Source organism: Schistocerca cancellata, chromosome 1, assembly GCF_023864275.1.
Source record: "Schistocerca cancellata isolate TAMUIC-IGC-003103 chromosome 1, iqSchCanc2.1, whole genome shotgun sequence".
NCBI classification, from domain to species: Eukaryota; Metazoa; Arthropoda; class Insecta; order Orthoptera; family Acrididae; genus Schistocerca; species Schistocerca cancellata.
In genome coordinates, this window is record NC_064626.1 from 207571940 (window position 1) to 207589459 (window position 17520).

At 38.4% G+C, this 17520-nt stretch overlaps 1 protein-coding gene across 2 annotated transcripts in view; it reads left to right on the plus strand.

Moving 5' to 3' along the window:
• The window catches only part of LOC126169079 (tubulin polyglutamylase TTLL5), a 246848-nt gene that overhangs the window by 172797 nt on the left and 56531 nt on the right, over window positions 1–17520 (plus strand). For both annotated transcript variants that reach the window (XM_049920612.1, XM_049920613.1), the window contains exon 11: window positions 7375–7468. In XM_049920612.1, coding sequence (XP_049776569.1) covers window positions 7375–7468 — 94 coding nt within the window. The remainder of the gene's footprint in view (window positions 1–7374; window positions 7469–17520) is intronic.

The window sequence follows — 17520 nt, forward strand, 5'->3', positions numbered from 1 at the left end:
AGACACCAGTGTCACTTACTGTTCCTGCACTGTTGCCTAGCTCACGAGTTCTCCCCAAATAGCTTGTTCACCTATTTGTGGATATTGTCAAGACTGGAAAGGAGTGTGAGCTTGTAATTGATATAGGGTACTTGACTTCAGAAAAAGAAGCTGTATTGGTATATTAGCTCATGGGGATTACTTGGTGAGGATATCCAGGCAGAGAGAAGGTAGCTCCAGTAGCCCCAGGACCATCTCAGTAGAGAATGGATATGCAAAAGTAAAGAAACTAAGTCATTTAGTGTCTGGCAGCGGCTTGGAATAGAAGAGAGTAAAGTGTTTTGGCCATAGCTCTGAGAGCCCCCAGTCAGGTGATCCTGCAATGTGATTTGATTGGCAGGGCAGCTTTGCTGACTGTGCTATGGCCTATTCCATTGCAAACTGGTCCATCATTGTCACATCAGTGGAAAAATGATTGTTGAAAAAGGCAGCACCCTTGCAAAATTTAAACAATAATCTTTATCGTGTTTGGGACCTGAGGCACCTTGTACAGGCTTGCCATCAAATTATGCATCTCTGGCTGCAGCCTCTCCTTCCACTGTGTGTTCCAATTCTGTCAGTCTGTAGATCTCACCAAAGTAGTCTTGCAAAACCATATAAATCAGGCACAAACATCCGTGCTTTACCAAACCTCACTGCACAACCTCTGTTCCATCTATAAAACGCTTCTGCTCTGCAGTCCAAAATACGGCATCCCGTCTCCCAGATTGAAACCCTTCCCCTTCCCCTTCAGAAACTAGAGCAGCATGTACAATGCCGTCTCAAAAAAACTACCCAATCTATTCATCTCCTACTCCAACCTTGAATTCTCAATATCCTCCACCATAATAAGAGCTTTCATAAAAACCTCCCCCCACGTCCCTCACAGCCACAAAGCCATACCTGGCAGACATATACTACATTCAGTGCACTCTCAGAAACTCCCTCCCACTACCTTACAGAACAAAGAACTGAAATAGACCCACAACGCAGTTGTGAACCAGTCCTCCAAAAGCCTTAGTCCCACAGAAATGTCGGTCCTTTCCGAATGCCTCAACTTTGCCCCATTCCCAAATTCAGGCATGCTCTCCTTCTCATGGTCCTTACAGTGGAAACACTCTCTTGCCACTAGCCCTACCAAGCAGACTCAATCCAGTAAGGCATCTGTTTCCAAGACAAACGAAATGGTTTTTTAAAGCTCGATTACTAGAACGGTCCCAAGTTAATCTAGTTCGATGTTTGTTTTATCGCTATGTATTATCAGTGGCAGTAAAATGTGAGGAATAACCAGTACTCCAGCAGCGACTTGCCTGCCTCACTGCTGTGCACTGTCTGCCACCACCATCCAGTAGTGTTACTCATTTGCTGCTGGAGTAGTAGTTATCCTTCCTGTTTGTGTCCTTGTTAATACATATCAATAAAACAAATATTTCGCTAGACTAACCTGAGACTCTTCTATGAAATAGGAATGTAAAATTCCTCTTCAAAAATTATTTTGTTTGTAACAGGAACAAACAGTCATCTTCCATTGACCATGGGCACTGAATTAACCTTGTGATCGGAAGTATTTGTTTGTACCAAATCCATACACTCTTTGCAAAAATGAAATTCAAAAAATTTGCTGCAGTGCCAGAGAAAATGTGCCTGACAACTATTAAGAGAGAGACCCGGTATAAGAGACAAATAATTTCTTCTACTGAGCTACACAGTTGCTGTTGCTCTACTGATATAGTGCCACCTTCCTCTAAACTAATATGCCAAATAACGATGGCCTTGATGCTATTTAATTCTATCTTTCTCAATGGCCAACTAACTTCAAACCTAAAACATCCTTCCTGGCCATTGTAACAACCTACAATTACCTCTCCAGTGAAGGCAATGGGCACCTGGATGGTAACATCCTATATCAATCTATTCCTGGGTCATATACAGGGTGTATATGACACGGGACAACCGGGAGATCTAGGAAAAACCTGGGAATTTTTCTCATCTGGGTGAAAACCAGGAAAAACCTGGGAATTTTTTAGAATTCCAGGATTTTTTTGTTCTAGTTTTCAGTTAAATTTTTGTCATTTTGACTGGTAAGAAATAATGTTCAAACAAAGGATATTACTGTATCCCACTACTGCAAAATAATACTGCAGCAATAAAACATGAATGAGAGAAAAAAACTAAAATAAAACTTCAGTTGCAAAGGAAATGTGCCATGTACAACAACAAAACACGGGGCTCATACAAGCATCTGCCAGCAGCAAAATGTGTCAGAGGCTTTAGGAAGACTATGCAATGCTTCATAACAACAAATTGCCTCCGATGAGCGTGATGTCGCAACTTTTTACATTAGATTTGTGTGAGCAGTTGCGTGCGGGCCCATGCGTATGCGCAGTTGCGTCTCGTGTGTGTAGTACCTCCTCCCGCTTCTGGCTACTAAAGAGTGTCTGTTAGCTATATAAGCAGTAGCAGCAAGCTGCTATTCGGAAAAATTTTACTGTCGCGCGCAAGCTGCCATATTCACTAGGAGCGAATCAGGGTATCTGCCCCGGGCGGAAATTTCATTCAAGCATTAATCGCTTTGCAGAACAATGAAGTTATTTTTGTCTGTTTGCTAAAGAAAAGTGGTTTTTATTAATCTTTTCTGCTGAGGAAGTCAATTTATTTGTAACGAAATGCTTAATTCCACACTATTGGTTAATTTCAACTGTTCTCTGCATTTCAAAAGATCATGCTTTCGTCTTCTTGCAAGTATGGCATTATGCCATAATAAAGAACCAAAAATGAAATAATACAGTACTGGTATTCCAAGAAAATTTACAAACGAATCTGGATGTACGAATGTGCACTTTAAACCGAATTATGCACTTATTATGGTTCATGAAATTCCGATGCTCTTGGAATGTCCTCTGATGTCTTGTTTCTTTTATGACGTAACGTAAGATCTTTTAATGTTTTACACATACGAACATACGGGCTTCTTGCATCATCGTAGCTGCGCAAGCGGTGTGACGCCTGTAATTGGCGCTCTCTGGCAACTGCTGAAACGAACCTCTTTCTAACAGGTCGCTGGAAAATATTGCGAATGATTGACTGAAAAGTGTTACTTTCAAAGTAAATTTCCTTTTACCCAAGATGAACTATGTGCGATGAATTTCTTTAATCACAGAGCGTTTGACTCTCATTTAAAAATAAACTCTTTGAGAATGACCATTTAGAAAAATTTCAAGCCCAAAAGATCATACATTTATGTCGTTCTTAAAAATTTTACTGGCACATTGGTGTGATGTATCTTAAAGTGTAACACGCGCAAAGATGATCAACGTTATACGTGAAAGTTAAGCTTCTCTTGCAGCTTATTAATCGTTGATACCAATATTGTATGTGAAATCTTTGCTTTTCTTGTAGCAACACTATGTACACTCCTGGAAATTGAAATAAGAACACCGTGAATTCATTGTCCCAGGAAGGGGAAACTTTATTGACACATTCCTGGGGTCAGATACATCACATGATCACACTGACAGAACCACAGGCACATACACAGGCAACAGAGCGTGCACAATGTCGGCACTAGTACAGTGTATATCCACCTTTCGCAGCAATGCAGGTTGCTATTCTCCCATGGAGACGATCGTAGAGATGCTGGATGTAGTCCTGTGGAACGGCTTGCCATGCCATTTCCACCTGGCGCCTCAGTTGGACCAGCGTTCGTGCTGGACGTGCAGACCGCGTGAGACAACGCTTCATCCAGTCCCAAACATGCTCAATGGGGGACAGATCCGGAGATCTTGCTGGCCAGGGTAGTTGACTTACACCTTCTAGAGCACGTTGGGTGGCACGGGATACATGCGGACGTGCATTGTCCTGTTGGAACAGCAAGTTCCCTTGCTGGTCTAGGAATGGTAGAACGATGGGTTCGATGACGGTTTGGATGTACCGTGCACTATTCAGTGTTCCCTCGACGATCACCAGTGGTGTACGGCCAGTGTAGGAGATCGCTCCCCACACCATGATGCCGGGTGTTGGCCCTGTGTGCCTCGGTCGTATGCAGTCCTGATTGTGGCGCTCACTTGCACGGCGCCAAACACGCATACGACCATCATTGGCACCAAGGCAGAAGCGACTCTCATCGCTGAAGACGACATGTTTCCATTCGTTCCTCCATTCATGCCTGTCGCGACACCACTGGAGGTGGGCTGCACGATGTTGGGGCGTGAGCGGAAGACGGCCTAACGGTGTGCGGGACCGTAGCCCAGCTTCATGGAGACGGTTGCGAATGGTCCTCGCCGATACCCCAGGAGCAACAGTGTCCCTAATTTGCTGGGAAGTGGCGGTGCGGTCCCCTACGGCACTGCGTAGGATCCTACGGTCTTGGCGTGCATCCGTGCGTCGCTGTGGTCCGGTCCCAGGTCGACGGGCACGTGCACCTTCCGCCGACCACTGGCGACAACATCGGTGTACTGTGGAGACCTCACGCCCCACGTGTTGAGCAATTCGGCGGTACGTCCACCCGGCCTCCCGCATGCCCACTATACGCCCTCGCTCAAAGTCCGTCAACTGCACATACGGTTCACGTCCACGCTGTCGCGGCATGCTACCAGTGTTAAAGACTGCGATGGAGCTCCGTATGCCACGGCAAACTGGCTGACACTGACGGCGGCGGTGCACAAATGCTGCGCAGCTAGCCCCATTCGACGGCCAACACCGCGGTTCCTGGTGTGTCCGCTGTGCCGTGCGTGTGATCATTGCTTGTACAGCCCTCTCGCAGTGTCCGGAGCAAGTATGGTGGGTCTGACACACCGGTGTCAATGTGTTCTTTATTCCATTTCCAGGAGTGTATATTAATTTAAACCATTAACTTCTCCTGTTTGTGTTACGCGCTACTTAACAGTGATAATGCTATTGGCTGACGACATGACATGTCCTTTGCTTTGAATATCCGCTGTATCAGCTGGCGAGATCACGTGACATGAACTACGACTGGCTTACAAAAACTCGTTGCAATCTCTATAAATTGATAAGTTTTACAGTTCCGAGGAAAAGTATACTGTCACTTAACACGGAAAAAGTGTATTTTCATCCGGGAGAAAGTGTGTTGTTAACCGAGAAATCCGGGAATTTTTTTTTCCTTGTCCATGTATACACCCTGCATGTAGGAGAATCCTTCCTAACCACACAGAATCCCAAACTGAACTGAAGGTGAAGCACCTACATGGCACTGTCCTGAGCTATCCAATTCATGGGCCACAGAGGAATCCTTCCTAACCACCAAAAATCTCGCTGTCACCTCTTTCAAGTCTCTCTGCAAATATGCTGGACAGTAAGTTTGAAATAGTTGCCAAACAGTTATTTTCACCAATATTAACAGCAATAGCTTTCACATATTGTCTTTAAACTTTCACACAGCACAGAACATAAGTTGTTTGTTGGGGCCTAAATCTGGTATAGTTCAAGTAAGATAATGCAACTCATTAGTTTATTACTACAAATAGTTAAATGATGATTGATAAAGATGTCTGTGAACTTTTGCTATTACTCTGAAACTATTGTCTCATAACACAATTCCAAATTATGCTATCAATAATAATAAACAAAAACATCATACGCAAAAGGAAATACACACACAAAATCACAGTTTATAAATCTGTTACACCAATGTGACTGTTCTAGGGGCATCAAACTGTTGTGGCCCGACTTTCTGTGATCGCTGTTCTCTAGTAAATTATATATTCCAGGAAACAATTTTTAAGTATCTTTTAAAGTTTCACTTCAGACTGAAATATTCATTGAATGTTTTTACTGTGGATAGAACTCGAAAATTTTAAGTACCACATGGCACTCAAAATGCTATTTGTAAAACCAAACCCTATTAGGAAAAGACTTCACAAAAGTTGGGGACCTCCCCCCCCCCCCCCCCCCCCAACTTTCCTCTTGTATGCGACTGTACCTTTTTATAAGCATGAAGCAATTAATTATCACAGTCCAGTACATAAAATGACATACTTTCAGATACAAAATATTTTCAGATTACTTCGTTTTACCGAGTGAGTAAAAATATGTGCATGCATTTCAAGTCAAAGAAGATACACAAAACAGATATTTAAGTATGGATAATTTATGTAAATGTTACATGTTGTGTAACATTTACTCATTGCATTATTTATACTACACCAAGAACTTCTCAATTATCAGATTGATGTTAATGTTATAGTAATAGCTGTGAAAAGTACTGAAGTTAATAGAAAGAGACAATAACATTGGGAATGGAAGGATTTCTACAACTTCGACACAAAACATACTGCAGTTAGAGTTAAAGGGCACAAAAGCATTGTTGAGTAGGGAGTGAGACAGGGTTGTAGCCTATCCCCCTTGTTATTCAATCTGTACATTGTGCAGATAGTAAAGAAAACCAAAGAGAGATTTGGAAAGGGAATTAAAGTTAAGGGAGGAAAAATAAAATTTTTGACATTTGCTGATGACATCACAGTTCTGTTAGATGATAAATAACTTCAAAGGTTAGTTTCATGGAATAGATAGTGTCTTGAAAATGATTTATAAGACAAACATAAAAGAGTAAAACAAGAGTATTGGAAGGTAGACAAATTAAATTGGGCAGTCTGAGGGAATTGGATAAGGCAATGACATACCGAAAGGATTAGATGAGATTCACTACTGGGCAAGAAAATAACTTATGATTTCCGAAATAGAGAAGATACAAAATGTAAACTGCTTGTAGCAAAAAAGGGTTTCTGTAAAGGAGAAATTTAACATCAAATATCAGTTAAATGTATGCAACTTGACACCAACTCTATGTGGTGAGTAGCAATCTAGCCTTTTTGTATGTTGTTGTATGTTAGGACATCTTTTCTGAAAGTATTTGAGTGCAGTGTAGTCTTGTACGGAAGTGACAAGTGGGCAATAATCAGTGAATATGAGAAGAGAATTGAAGCTTTTGAAATATGGTGCTACAGAAGAATGCTGAAAACTAGGAGGATAGATCTAATTACTGAGGAAATAGTGAATTGAATTTGGAGGACAGAAATTTATTTCCTAACATGACGAAAAGAAGATATCAGTCGAAGGGGTATATCCTTAGACATCAAGAAATTGTGGAAGTGGGGGAGTAGGGGGGATAAGAACCTTAGGTGTATAACAGATTCTGTTACCTTGCTTGCCAGAATCCATGTAGATGCTATAGAAATATATCTTCCCAGGGTTAGATATCTCGTCACATACAGTGTTCTTCATTTTCATCTTTTGAGATAAGAAAAAGATAGTTCTGGTATCTTACTGATTTGTATACTTTTGTTAGTTTACTTAAAGCTGAAGAAATTTTAGTAATTTCATAAATTTTCTTTCCAGAGGAAGGAACTAACAAACCGAATCCAAACAGATATGATGTTAATTCATTGCGCCAAGAAATCCTGCACTGCTTTGAGAAAGGCAATAGGCTCAGGTATGTGAAATAAGGCCACACCATTTTGCTGCAGTGTTTCTTCATTTATGATGATTCTTTTTCAGTTCAGTAACATTACATCCAACCAATCAAGTAACAGTCCTTATGTATTAGAATTTTCTGTTTTCTATTTATTTTCAACAAACTGATTTACTAATGACTAACATGCTTAAATAGTAGGATGAAATTGCTGATAACATACAAAATGAGACATAATTTGTGAGGCAACCAAAAAGAGTGGACTGTGTTAGTGAACTTTTGAAATAATATATTGCCAAGAGTGAGGCTATAGTAAGTTTTATCAGAGATGTGAAGGTTAAAATAATGCACATTTCTTGATTAACGTTATTCATTTCTTTATGAGGAGATGAAAATAATCCTTTGCCACCTGTGGAATGAGAGTTCCCATGTTTGCCAGAGGCAGGTGCAGCTCATGGTTTCCATACTGAGGAAGACATTGGTGTGTACTGATTCGAATTAACTTAGACCTTGGTACAGAGTACTCTGTTACTGCAACCAAGATTTCAGGGTGGGTGGGGGGCAATATCAGACTCTAGCCACAACTTTACAGACTGTATCTCCTTTCCGTTTCATAATCAACCACTAAATAACAACAAAAACTAAATCCACAGTAATATCTATTGGTAGCATATTTATCTAAGTCACATTTCCCTATGCTTCTAGGGAGAGGTATTTAATGGAGTGTGCTTTTCCTTTGATGCATGCATAATGTTTTTTGTGTTTTCAGATACAGACTTGAGACCGTCAATGTTTTCTATACATTCATCTGCTGTATTTGAGTTAGAGACGAAACAGTGATGTTGCCGTAACATCATGAGTGTTGTACTGTGATTGGCTGACAGAAGCAATCTGAGCAGCCACAAAGTTGATTTGTTTCCAAAGCTAGCATACTGTATTCATTGTTCTTCATACTTATACTTGGGTTTTACAAAATTATATAGTTTAAACAAAAAATGGCATTTTCCGTGTGGTTTGTTGTGCCAAAGTGTTGGGAAATGGGACGTCAGTGGATACAAATGTTGCCATCCATTTTTAAATACTTCATTTAATAGGCTAGATCTGTACTTACAACAAATTAATTGCTTCTTATCACCTATTGAGGTATGTTTTGCGTACTTTTAATCATTTGTTTATAGATGAAATTAGCTCTTCTCCCCTTCTGTGCTGTAGAAGGATCTATGACAATTTCATTAAAATTAGAATGATTCAGTAGTTCTTTTTCATAGATCATTTTCCAGATTTTTGCTAACAAACTGTACACTGAATTCATGTTCTGGTGTTTTCAGACTTGCGGTTTGCTGCAGCTGTTCCCAAGAATATAAAACTCACTAGAACTTGAGACACAATACACACACAAAAAGCAACTTGCTAATAGCAGTAACTGGACATTTCTTGCATACAAATTTCCTCTATTGATTTCTGAAAGTCCCAGTAGGTGGTGATACCTAATGGTAGCACATTTTAATATTCTCTAGTGAGACATTTACAAACTTTGTTCCTAAAGTGAATATAACTGCCAGTAACTTAAACATAAAACTGTCTATAACAGTATTAAAACTTGAATACTAAATGTTGATTAATGACACATCAAACCATAATGCAGACAGGGGTTCAATGCCAAAGTTCAGCCACTGTGTTCATTCCATTCTTTACGTAAGCAGTGGGAAATGAAAATTGTGTGGAAGTTGATAGGACACATTTAGGCTCCACTAGATGAGTCTCGCGGAGGCTCATAAGAGCAGAAGCCACACCCAACTCTCTACTACATAGAACTAATGGGCATTTCAGGGTACAGCTTTAAGGGTAGCTCCTACCTGGTTGAAAAACATTAGTTGATACCAACAGTTCAAAAAAGTGGACTCTAATTATTTATATGGAAAACATTTGAAATGCATCTAATAATTTAAATTCTGTAATACATTGTTAAGAAATATACTTGAGTGTGGCTCCACCACAGCACTTAAACTACGAGCCACACATGGACAGAAGGTTCATTGAATCATTTAGACTAATTTTCAGCCAGTCCACTCCTGAATAGCACATGGGACTACGCCTAAATCTTCACATGCGAAAGCTGACATTTCTAATTTTATTATGATGGTTATTGCTCCCTATATAGGTGGGTTTCAACAAAATGGTTTGGCAGTCTGAGGAGATAGTTGATGATGGAAATTTCTTAAAAAGATCTCATTGCAACAAAAAAGTGTTTGTTTTAATGATTGCCACCCCAACTTGCTTATCATATCCATGACATTTTCCTCCCTATTTCATGGTAATGGGAATCAAGCTGACTTTATTTTAACATTTTGAGTGTTTTTCATGAAGATGAAAAACCCATAGTATGCAGCAGTACTCCAGAGGAGAATGGGCAGTCATAGTGAAGGTAGTCCCTTCAATAGATACGTTGCATCTTCTAAGTGGTTTGCCAGTAAAACAGTGTCTTCAGTATGCCTTGTCCCCACAACATACTTCATGATGGTTCCATTTTAAGTTGTTGATAATTTTAATGTCAAGGTGTTATTAATGAATTTTTAAATATTTTGTGCTTTATCATGTAACCCAAATTTAATGAAATTGCCACTTTTTGCTCCATACAGATAATCTGCCTAAGTCATTTTGAAATACACTTTGGTCTCCTGTTGACTTCACTAGAAAGTAAATGATAGCATCATTTACAAACATTGTAAGAAGTCTGGTGAACTTGTCTCATAAATCAATCGTATATGTGTGGTTGTAATTAAACTTCTGCTACTTGAGAAGGCTCCCATGAGAAACAAGTGATTGTAGGATAATGAAACTTTATGGAAACATTTGTCAAGACATGCAGAAGAGAAATAATGAATAAATGATTGAAAAAAACTCCAATTTCCACACAAGAGGGTAAGATTTCATAATTGCACACCATGTTTATGTTCCAGGTTACAAATATTGGTTAGTGCTACAACCACCTACATCCACAATGGTCTGAAGCCACACCAGAGATAACATTTCAAAATTGTCCACAGCATCTTTCAAATGGTGGACCAGGGAATGTTCACGTTTCATGACATAGCTTGTGCACTGCTAGAAGATCGCATGTTGTGTGCATCATGCTCAGCCATGGCCACAGTTCGGCCTCTCCCAGGAGCAATCCCCAAATTGCGAATTAATTCCAAATTGAGATTTGTGTTCAACCTCAGTGTGGAAAGAGGACATTCCTGAATCCCTTTAATGCATTGATACTTGTGAAGAGAATCATCTCTATTGTTGCTATTTTGATAAAACAGCTCTACAAGCAAAGCTCTGCTCACCTTGTCCAGACTCATGTTGACAATCTGGAGTTGAAAGCACAGTGATGCTTATGTTTCAACCATATGTCACTGCACCAGCACCGGTGCCTAAAAGCAAATCATGACACTACCTTTTCTAGCAGTGTGTATCCTACAGTGCACACTCTTGAACATCATTCCTATAAAGTTCAGTACCTGTATGGTAAATAGTCTTCTGTCTACATTGGCTCAATTAGTGAAAGAATAAGAAGAGGGGGCCTGTTACACTTACTTGGGTAACCCCAGATATCACTTCACAGTACTAGACTGAAAGTCATCTAGTCAAAATGTGACTTTTGACAGGAAATTGTGACTACATTCACACAGTCGAGCATTACTCAAAAAACATGCAGTTTCATTATACGCTGCTTGGGAGAAACAGAGTCAAAAGCGTTCTTGAAATCTACAAATACAAATCAACTTGAGGCCCCCTGTTGATAGCAATCATTACTACTTGTGAATAAAGAGCCAGTTGTTTTAAAAGATCAATATTTTCTGAATCTTAGTTTGTTATGCATCAGTAGACAGTATTCCTCAAGGTATGTCATAATGTTGGAACACACTATATGTTCAAAAATCATGATACAAATTGACTTTAATAATATAGGTCTGTAACACAGTGGATTTCTTGCATTTTCTTTCTAGCATATTCTTGTGACCTGTGTAACTTCTCCATTTGTCAGTATTGATTCTTCATGTAGCAAGCAGTCCTATATGACTGCCAAACATTGAGTAGTTTATTAGCTTACAGCAAAAGGAACCTAACTGGTATACAATCTGAACCAAAAGACATGTCTTCATTATGTTACTTAAATTGGCTGCTATATCAAGGTTACCTGCTTTCAAATTACTCATGTTGTCAGCTATTTCCAATTAGAACTCTATTTTCTCTGGTAAAGGACTTTCAGTAGATTGTGTTTGATAACACCGCCTTAGTGCCACTGTCATCAGCAACATTTCAATCCCTATTGAGCAATGAAAGATTTGATTGTGTCTTGCTACTAGTGTACTTTACATATGACAAGAATGTCTTTGGATTTATTGCTAGATTTAAAGACAGAGTTATGTTGTGGAAACTGTAAAAAGCATTTTGTACTGGAATCTGCACCAAGTTTGAACATCTGAGAAGAGTTGTGTACCTTGGTGAGATCTGAGACCTGTTCTGTCTCTTAATAATTTATGTGAGGGGAGGCACTGTTGCCATCAGTGCTATTTATTTGAATCTAAACCACATTTGGTCGGCACTTGTACAGTTAACATGGAAAGAATGGAGACTGTCTCCTAGGAAGGGATTAAGTGAATGTTTTTACCTGCATTTTTAAACAGAATCATATTGCATTTATTTTTGGTGGATCAGGCTATTATGGTATTCAGTCTCACTGTGATGACATTGCTGTCTCTAATTCCTGTACCAGTTATGATGCTGTCTATTTACCGAGCAAGGTGGCGCAGTGGTTAGCACACTGGACTCGCATTCGGGAGGACAACGGTTCAATCCCGCTTCCGGCCATCCTGATTTAGGTTTTCCGTGATTTCCCTAAATAGCTCCAGGCCAATGCCGGGATGGTTCCTTTGAAAGGGCAAGGCCAACTTTCTTTCCTGTCCTTCCCTAATCCGATGAGACCGATGACCTCGCTGTCTGGTCTCCTCCCCGAAACAACCCAATCCCAACCCCAACCGCTGTCTATTTGCTCAGGATTGTTTTCCACTAATGCCATGTAGCAAGGACTTAGAGTTCACAAGACCACCAATTAATAAATAGGTGAAGGGAAATAAATGTTAAGTAGATTAAAAATGTAAATACCATTTCCTGCAGCCTGTAAATATTTTCTCAAAAGACATTTTGTTTAAACACCATCTAGCTGGCTGTACATCTTTGTAATCATATAATTGTCTTAATTAAATTATGAGACTCACCCTTAGTAAGACTAATACAGAAGCTAAACTAATTACACTGTAGAATATTGCTACAAGTATATGAATCAAACTTGGATCTATTAACCCATTACTGGCCTAAACTCTATTGGATCATTTTTTGCAAACTTTTATACATAAATACGTTACATTGAGTGATTAATTGAATAAAAAGTTGTTTTGAAAATTTTCAGTTTATTAGAACAAAAACTACAGACCGTCCCATTTTTGGGACATTGGCCAAATGCGCTATCCAAATTCACAACCTTATTCTCCATGCAATATATTGTAAGAAACAACACATTCAATAATATTAAAACATTCTTTATTTATTGTTTGTCTATTTAGTATGAAATGAAGCAAAACACTTGTCGTGTACACCAACTTTGCACCTATCACAAATTTTTGTTGTTGTTTTCTTGCAGTAAGCACATCTCTTCTGTGTTTTACTTGGCACAATGAAATGATTTCCTGGATCTAGTCATACATCTGTGCTCACCTGTCCTCCCATCAATTTGCTTCCTTGTGATCCTCTGTGTTTCGGTACTGATCCTGTTTTCCTTGATAGATAAAACATCACTATTCTCCGTCGGACATCCAAAAGTGAGAGCTTCTCATTAGAGTTAACAATTTAGTATGCACGCCATGTGTTTACTACGCAGATATCTGTCATCTGTGTGAATAATGGCCACCACCATTTCTTTGACCTTATCCTTGTCCTATAAAGTGAAACCTGCTTGTCCAGTAGATCTACGCCACCTATATGGACATTGTATTCTTGAATGAGATGTGGCATTGTAACAGATATTTCCTTTTTCTTTGCCTGTGAGTATCTTTTAGTAGAACTCAGAGGAGTAATAGTTCTGTAATTTGTTGCTACACATACTTTTATTTATTTATTTATTTATTTATTCATCCGTGGAACAATAAATATTGTATGGATGTCGTCAGTTTACAACACATGAGCACACATTTACATTTACAATGAAACAGGTTTCTCATATTTTGTGTAGTTTTTAACCAGTCATACACACATTTATAATTACATAATATTTTGGTGTTAATGTCATATGTTGCTAATAATCTACATCTATGTTAAATATTCTTTTACTTACTAAAAAGGTTTTAAGCTTTTGTCTGAAAGTGAGGGGCTCATTTATTTCTTTAATTTCTTGTGGTAATTTGTTATACAGTTTTATCCCATTATAAAATACACTTTTTTGCGTCTTTGCCTTGTTCTTTCTATCTAGATGGAGGTGGTGACAAGCTCTTGTTTCATGGTCATGTATTAGGCTGTTTGTGTTGTACATGTTGAGATTTTTCTTAATGAACATTATGTTCTGAAAGATACACTCACAAGAAACAGTTAGAATGCCTAGCTTTCTAAATAATTCTAGTCAGTGGGCCCTGTTGCTGCTGTTTGTTGTTATCCTTATGGCTCTTTTTTGTACTTTGAACACAGTTTGTATGTTACTGGCACTTGTTCCCCAAAACATGATCCCATAGCTGAGGACTGAGTGTAGATATCCGTAATATGTTATTTTAAGACAGGTATTATTGCATACCAGTGCAAGGATTCTAAGAGCATAGCATGCTGTGGATAATTTCTTTGCCAAAATGTTGACATGGTTTGTCCATTTCAGTTGGCTGTCTACATTCATACCTAAGAATTTGGTACTTGTTACACATTCTAATTCATTATTATTAACTTTTATTCTAGTGGCATTGTGTTTTTGTTCAATTGGAAGTTAATATAGTTAGTTTTCTTTACATTTAGGGTTACTTTATTTTTTAATGACCAGTTGTGGACATCATTGAGAGCCTCGTTTGCTCTTTCTGACAGTTGTTGTATTTTCACCTGTTATTACTATGTTGCTGTCATCAGCAAAAAGTATTTTTTCTCCATGTCTGATACTTTGTGGGAAGTCGTTAATGTATATAAGAAACAATATTGGGCCTAATACACTTCCCTGTGGGATGCCTATATTCACATTTTCTGGGTCAGACAGGTGTTTTATAAGGGAATTGTTTGAAACTTGTGATATCTCAACTCGTTGAACTCTGTTTTCAGAGTATGATTTGAACCACTTCTTTGTCACACCTCTTATTCCTATTTGCCCTAATTTGTGAAGTAAGATTTTGTGGTCAACTGTATCAAAGGCCTTGGACAAGTCTAAAAAGATACCACTTACATTTTCACCTTTGTCCATTGCTTCTAAAATTACTTTAGTGAACTGTGCTATGGCAGATTGTGTGCCTTTTCCGGGCCTAAAACCAAATTGGTCATTGGAAAGAAGATTATATTTATTCAGGTAATTTAGCAGTCTCTTTTTGACTAGTATTTCTATTATTTTAGAAATGATAGACAGTATAGAGATCGGCCTGTAGTTCTCTAAATTTTCCACATCTCCGTTTTTAAGGATAGGTATAACTTTTGCTTGTTTTAGGTACTCCGGAAAGTATCCAGATTCGAAAGATTCATTAATTATGTCTGTTAATGGGCCCTTTATGGAGTCTATACAATCTTTAATTACGCAGACTGGGATTTCATCAAGTCCTACTGAAGTTTTATTTTTTAGTTGGTGTACTACTAGTGCCACTTCCCTTTCTGTAGTTGGCAAGAGCACCATTGAGTTTGTTGGCTGGTTCTGAGTAGGTAAATCATACGTATCTGGAAATTTCTGCTGTAATTTTTTTGCAATACTACTGAAATATGAGTTTACAAAATCAGCTACTTTTTTAGGGTTACCTACTGGTACATCTTTGTTTTTAATATGTGAATTGAGGTCCTTTTTAGCAGAGTTAGATGTTTCCCTTTTTGACGATGTTCCAGGCTGCTTTGCTCTTGTTTTCAGCTTCAAGTAATATTTTGTTGTTTGAAAGTTTTTTTGCGGCTAGCAACACCTTTCTCTATATTTTCCTGTACTTTTTGTAGAATTGCAGAACTTCTGGGTTAGATTGATTATTTTTTATGGAGTTGATATATCTAAGAGTTTCTGAGGATTTTTTGATACCTGTAGTCACCCATTGATTTCTCTTTGTAGTTTTAATTTGATAAAGAGTTTTGGGAAACATCTCTTCAAATCTGAGTTTAAAAATTGACATGAACTTGATAAATTTCTGATTTGCATTGGTTTCTGCATAGACTTCCCTCCAATCTTCATATTCTATGTGGGATTTAAACTGATACAGGGCTGATTTGGAAAACATTCTTTTGTATGTACAAAGTTTAGGAGTAGTTTCTACATGAATGTTAGTTTTTAAGATCTGGCAGAGGTGGTCTGATAGGCCCAGGTTTTGGACAACAATATGACACTTTTTACTATCAATATCTGTAGCTACATGATCTATAGATGAGGAGGATTCTTTCGTTATTCTATTTGGACAATTAACAAGGGAGGATATTCCATAACAGCTTAGAATATTCACATATATGTTGCTAGCCTTATCAGGCTTCATCATATTAATGTTTAAGTCACCACAGATAATTACATGTGCTTTTGGTCCAGAAACCTTGTCTAAGCTTTGATTCAGTTTTGAGAAGAATATATCAATGTCTCCACTGGGAGAGCAGTACACACAAAATATGACTAATTTTTTTGCTATGCCAGGTCCTATTATTTCAACAGCGGAAAGTTCGAAATATTTGTCCTCACCTATATACTGGTTTGTTGTCACTCCATTTCACAACCAGAACTTCGTTCTCTTTGTCAAACATGTAGTCATAAAATCCTCATTACTTTTCTTTTGCCATTCTTTTTGAGTCAGTCAAAGAACATGCATTAGTTCGGATCTCTTTTATTGTTCCTGTAGCTTTCATTTTACTCTTTCAGAGTGTGATCAGTGTGTCAAAACTAGTTAAAAAGTTGTCAAAGAAAAGCTTATAATTTGGATACTCTGATTCTGGAACCATGCTGGTTTGTTCATTTATTACCCTTGCACCTAAAGGCTCCTGTTTGTTGTCAGTCTTGCCACAGTATGGTGAAAAATTATAAAGAAAGCCATTGGGACTTGTAAGACACCACATTTTATATCCAAATTTGATAGGCTTTCCCCTCAGAAACATTTTAGCGGAATGTTTGCCATAATAACGTACCATAATTTCATCAATTGAGAGTTCTGAATGAAATACGCCAAATTTACCAAATTCCTTTTTCGGCATTTCAAAGTACAACCTCAGTTTGTACATCTTGTCGTTTCTGTCTATTTTGGAGTTGTCATTATGATGAATGAATCTCTTTATTTCCCGAAACCTATTTCTTGACATGGAGTTGAAGACTAAAGGAACACCGACATCAGAAGCCTGTTTCCAGTACATATTCTCATGGGGAAGCTTATGATAACCACTCAGAAGTAGTATGTGAATAAATGATTTTAGTTCTTCTTTGGTTAGCAGAAAATTTATTTTGTTATGTTGGCAAGCATAGATTTTGCTTTGTTCAATAATAGTATCCATTAGTTTCTCAGAAAAAAATCCTCAAACACCTAGGGTACTGTGTTATTTGCTAGACATTCCGCAACATAATGTTCGTTGCTCTTCCCTCGTTCACTAGTGTTTGTGTATGTTGGTTGACATTTATACCACTTACATTTATATTTTTTTGTAGATAACGTACCACTTTCTGCTCCATCTCCTAACGCTTTCCTTCTTTTGGCTTCTGGAGGTACAACTGTAGCATTAGCTTCATCTCGGCTGGTTATGAGCTCTAAAGTACCGGCTACATCTTGTACAACAGACTCCTTGTTCAGTACATTTTTGTCAGTGTCTTCATCTGTTATTACATCTGCATCAGGTGGAATAATCGCCAA